The 4,930-nt window shown below is 37.1% G+C and overlaps 1 protein-coding gene across 7 annotated transcripts in view; it reads left to right on the forward strand.

Moving 5' to 3' along the window:
- The window catches only part of SWT1 (SWT1 RNA endoribonuclease homolog), an 86,995-nt gene that overhangs the window by 8,022 nt on the left and 74,043 nt on the right, over positions 1–4,930 (forward strand). For 4 of the 7 annotated variants that reach the window (XM_037737076.1, XM_017524517.2, XM_037737078.1 and 1 more), the window contains one exon: positions 1,455–1,519. In XM_037737076.1, coding sequence (XP_037593004.1) covers positions 1,455–1,519 — 65 coding nt within the window. Of the gene's footprint in view, positions 1–1,454; positions 1,520–2,890; positions 3,293–4,930 lie in introns of those variants that run through there. The other 3 variants (XM_017524518.2, XM_037737075.1, XM_037737077.1) reach the window with 2 other exon arrangements.

Here is a 4,930-nt window from a genome sequence, read left to right on the forward strand (position 1 = left end):
TTTTTTGAGACAGAGTCTTGCTCTGTTGCCCAGGCTAGAGTGCAGTGGTGTACTCTCCACCTCCAGTGTTCAAGTGATTGTGCCTCAGCTCACTGCACCCTTCACCTCCCGTGTTCAAGCGATTCTCCTGCCCCAGGCCTCTGAGTAGCTGGGATTACAGGCGCACACCACCAGGCCAGGCTAATTTTTGTATTTTTAGAGAGATGGGGTTTTACCTTGTTGGCCAGGATGGTCTCAAACTCCTGACCTCAAGTGATCCACCCGCCTCAGCCTCCCAAAAGTTAATATTTGTCCCCTTTTGAGGTAGCCAAGGCAGATGCATTGTTTGCATTTTCAGATTCAGAAATCGAAATCCAGAAGGTTAACTGACTTTTCTAAGGCCACAAAACTGTGTACAGCAACAGAGCCAAGTCCAGAGTTATTTCCACTATCATACAAATAATTAGAAACAGTGACAGCAGATGAAACACATTAAGCTAATCCATAGGCGAGTGGTAAAAGTACTTACCACATTCAAGTTGAAGTTATGTACATATCCAGGATAGCTACATAGTGGGTATATAAGATAAGTAGTGAAAGTTCCGGGGGTGCAGAATTGTGTTTTTAAGAATTTACTTGCTTGTTTTCATATAATTAAGCTGCTGTTTCTATTTATTTTTGCAATATTAACCTTCCTAAAACACTAGTTTCATCCCATTTCTCCTCTGCTGAAAATCTCTACTCACTACCCATTCAGGGCTTTCTTAAATTTGTTCATACCTTAACTATCCAGTTTTCTTTCTTTCTTTTTTTCTTCCCCTTCTTCCGTGAAAGAGGCCCTCTGCCTTTAGCTAGGCTGGTTTATTTTCTTTCTGCTGAATTTATGCCAGTTATCCTCAGCTTCTTAGAATGCCTTCTTCTTTTACCCATCTTTCAAGCTTTATTATTTATGATTACTATTTTGTCCACCTGTTTTCCTAGGTACCTTTCCTCTTCAGGTGGTTGATATTTTGAACTGTTTTAGCACTTTTTGACTCTTCTGTTTTGACACTCAGTTATATCCTTATACTAGGTTATTTGTACATGTTCTACTTGTCTTTATTCTTATATGTAAAAAAATAAGCTCTAAGCTCTTTAGGACATGAATTATATTTTATGTCTCTCTTATCTTTCTTGTGCTTGGCCCTGTTTACTCAGAGTACGTAGAGAGATAGGATGGTAGCGTAGAGAGAGTCAGACAGGACTGGTTTCAGATGACTGCTCTGCTGCAGACTTGCTCTGTGACTTTGAGAAGGATACCTAGCTCTGTTTGAGCTTTGTGAAACAGGGATGATGATACTATCTGTCGACGGGATTATTGGAAGTGTTAAGTAAATTATTGTGTCAGCCTATTCACTATCATAAACTATAGAAAAAAATATGTACCAGTGTACGATTTATGTTTCCTAAATGATAGACCTTTTTTTTAAAAAAAGTTTCAGACATCAGATCACGCAGATACTCTGTACTGTAATACAAAAAGAAGACAAGAACTGAGAAGGTAAATTTCTCCTTTTTCTTTTTACTATTTTGGTTTAGAATTATGAAACTAAATATTTAGATTTGCAAAATTTTTATTTACTTTGAAGAGTACTGTTTCGCATGCAAATATCTCTAGCTATATCACAGATTATGATTTTAGAATTATCTTAATATTACTGTAAATTTAAGGAAAATTTGAGTGAAATAAGTTTATGAAAACTGTCGTGTAAATTACACTCAAATGTACATTTTTATCTCAAGTGATTTGATTTTGGCACATGATTATAAGATACATAACTTCATTACATATCCTAGTGAGATGAGTTATGAGTCTGATTTAGAAATTTTGGATAAATCATTTTCAGATACTATCCATGAAGTGAATATGTATCTTACAGAATTAATGTGGCTCTAAAACCATGTTGATTAACCAGAATGTGGTTATAGCTAGAGAACTTGGGGAATGATGGTCAGAATATTGGAAATTATTGTTCTTTAATTTTTGCACTTTTTGGATACAAATTTCAGTGAATTTTGTGGTATAGGAATTACTTGTTGCTAATGGTGGTAAATAAGTATAGAAAGTTACAATGTGTGATAAAACCTGGTGACATCAAGGTTTCTCCAAAAATAGGAAGTTAAGGGAAAACAAGTAAGATGGCATTATATGTTAAAAGTTCTGCTTCCCAAACAATCTCAGTTAGTGTTTGCTGAAAATGAAAAAAAAATTCAACTTGTCTGTGACTTTTCTTCAGTTTTTCTTCTGAATCATCTCCTGTTTTTTGGTGATACTTTGCTTCTGTGTTATTCTCGAAGTATATTCTTGCACAAATATTATGTTGACTCTCCCTTGCTACATGTTTTGAACTATTTTAATGCCGTTTAGACTGATCTCCTTATTTATTTTTTTTAATTTTTAATTCTAAAACACTGCTTGACCTTAAACAAGTTACCTTTTGCTTAAGGGCACATTTTTAGTCCTTGATCTTATATCCATATGTAAGAGAGTAAAGTATAAAATTGTTCTGTAAAAATCTCCCTATTAATTCAACTCTAGAGAAGTTTCTGAAATGGGTGTGCAAATAGTGAAAGCTGTAATACAGATGAAAAATTAGAGATAATTTTATCACCTGGAAAAGCATTGCACCATTACCATAATTCTAGCTCCGTGGTTTAAATACTTAGAAATGTATTAGCAATAAAAATATAAGCAAGAAGCTGAGCACAGTGGGTCATACTTGTATTCCCAGCACTTTGGGAGGCCAAGGTGGGAGGAAGGCTTGAGGCCAGGAGTTCAAGACCAGCTTGGGAAATGTAGTAAGATCTCATCTCTACACACACAAATTTTTTTTTCTGTTTTTTTTTTTTTTAATTTCAATTTAATTACAAGTTTTAAAATATGGGACTAGTTTTCTTTTTTTTTCCTTTTCTTTCTTTTTTTCTTTTTAAACAACTTAAATGCTAACTTCAGCCCAGGATTGATTTTTTTCACAACCAAACTAAAAATTACTACATGGGAACATCAATGCAACACACAAGTAAGATTTGTAAACTCAAGGCAAAAACTTACAGTTAATGATCATGGTAAGGGACATTACCACGGAGCTCTTGATGCCTCAGTGAAGTTTGAAAGAAATTGCCTTTGCTGAAGGCAGAGAAGAAATATGCAAGCAATCCTGCTTCAAAGAAATTTGCGTGGAAATAATGCTAGAGCCGTTATCACAAGTGAAATTGCAAAGCCTCAGCAGTTCAAGTCTATCCACAAAGCACCAAATGTTAAATTGGAGCCAAGGTAGGATTTGAACATTGAATTTTCAGCTGTGTAACTCTCAGAGCATCACAATTTCAGGTGTGGAAACTAACTGTAGGAAAGCTCTTTTAAAAACATAAATTTTATGCACCATAAATTCTAAAACAAGGCAGACACTTCTGCATTATTGTTTGAATTTCTGAAGGGTGCCACAAGGCATCAGGGTCTCTTTTAAAGTCACTCACTGAAACAATTCTGTCTTCCTAACTTTGGTAGCCCCCTCTGGTGGTCCTCTAGCCTCTGCACCCACTGAGGCACACCACTGTTTGTAGAATGACTTCTGATGTTAGATCCAGTCGTGGTCTGACTAGCATGAAGCAGCTGTTTCCTGGGCATCTCCTGTCTCTGGCATGGGAGGTTTCTCAGTCTCATCTTCTTCGTACCCTCCTCCCCTCCCCCCACCCCCTATTCAGGAGAGCCTCCAGAGCTCTTGGCATGAAGGACCCCTAACTCTGTGCCCCACACAGGAGGCCACATATGGAAGCTCTATTCCTGTAGCTCCCTCTGCTGGAAACCAAAGGGACAGTTTGTTGCAAAGACATGTAGAAACAGATGATGTATAGATTCATTCTTGTACATATTTACTTAACTTAGAACCTGGGACTTTTTACTGTCGCTCTCCAAACCTTTTATGGTGGGTGATGGACTACGTAGCAACTCTGAAGGAGCACAGTATCTTTCTATAGGAAGAAAAGGATTTGTATACATAATTATGTACTTCAAGACAAATTTGTAATGACAAAATGAATGTAAGACGAAGGGCCCAGAAACCTGCATTTTATTGACACTGTCATTTTCCCACAGGGAAACTTAGAAAGCCATCACCTGTTTTCTTTTAAGTAATTAGAAGAGCCCACTTGTATTCCTGAATCATTTTTTTGAGAAAAGCGCCAGTGACGATTGACAGTCACACTTTTAAAAATAAAACAGTGGCTACCTGCAGCCTACATCTCCACACCCTCATCTACCTGCCCAATGGCCGTCAGTTCCCTTAAAGTCACTGTCTCCTTCTATTCTCCTATTACCATGAGAATTGAAATTTTCAAGCAGAAAAAAAAAGTCTAGTTACAAGTGAGTGAGTGGCAGCTCAAATGAAGCCCTTTGACTGTGATTTCTCTTTTCCTGTTCAATCCATACTGCAGAGACACCAGGATGAACCTCCATTTTGTTTCCCAAGTTTTATTCAAGAACTCATATAAAATATTTCACATAAATGACTTTTAATCCTCATCTTCCTCCTCTTGTTTGTCCTAGTTAATTTGAAAGTAACGTAATTTATAACCCCCTTTGCTGTTAGCAATTACGCACACACAATCATGTAGATTTTTCTTCTGCAAATATTTCAGATACCTTTTGGAAAGAGGCATCTCAGAAGTCAAGGTGATCTTGCCCTTGCAACTTTTGATCACTATCCCTCTACCTACATTCCTAGCTTTTCTGTTCACTTTGATCCTCTTGCAAAAACTGCTCAAAGTTGACAGCATCCATGATTCCATATTCTATGAGGTGGGTGCAATCAGCAGAACTTCAGAACCTGCTGCTTTTTTTGTCCCCCTTTACCACGAGGTTTTTCATGGGCTCCATGATGGCAGGGGAGGCAGAAAGGGCTTTTTTTTTTTT

The sequence above is a fragment of the Cebus imitator genome, unplaced genomic scaffold (assembly GCF_001604975.1).
Source record: "Cebus imitator isolate Cc_AM_T3 unplaced genomic scaffold, Cebus_imitator-1.0 Scaffold33, whole genome shotgun sequence".
Classification (NCBI taxonomy): domain Eukaryota; kingdom Metazoa; phylum Chordata; class Mammalia; order Primates; family Cebidae; genus Cebus; species Cebus imitator.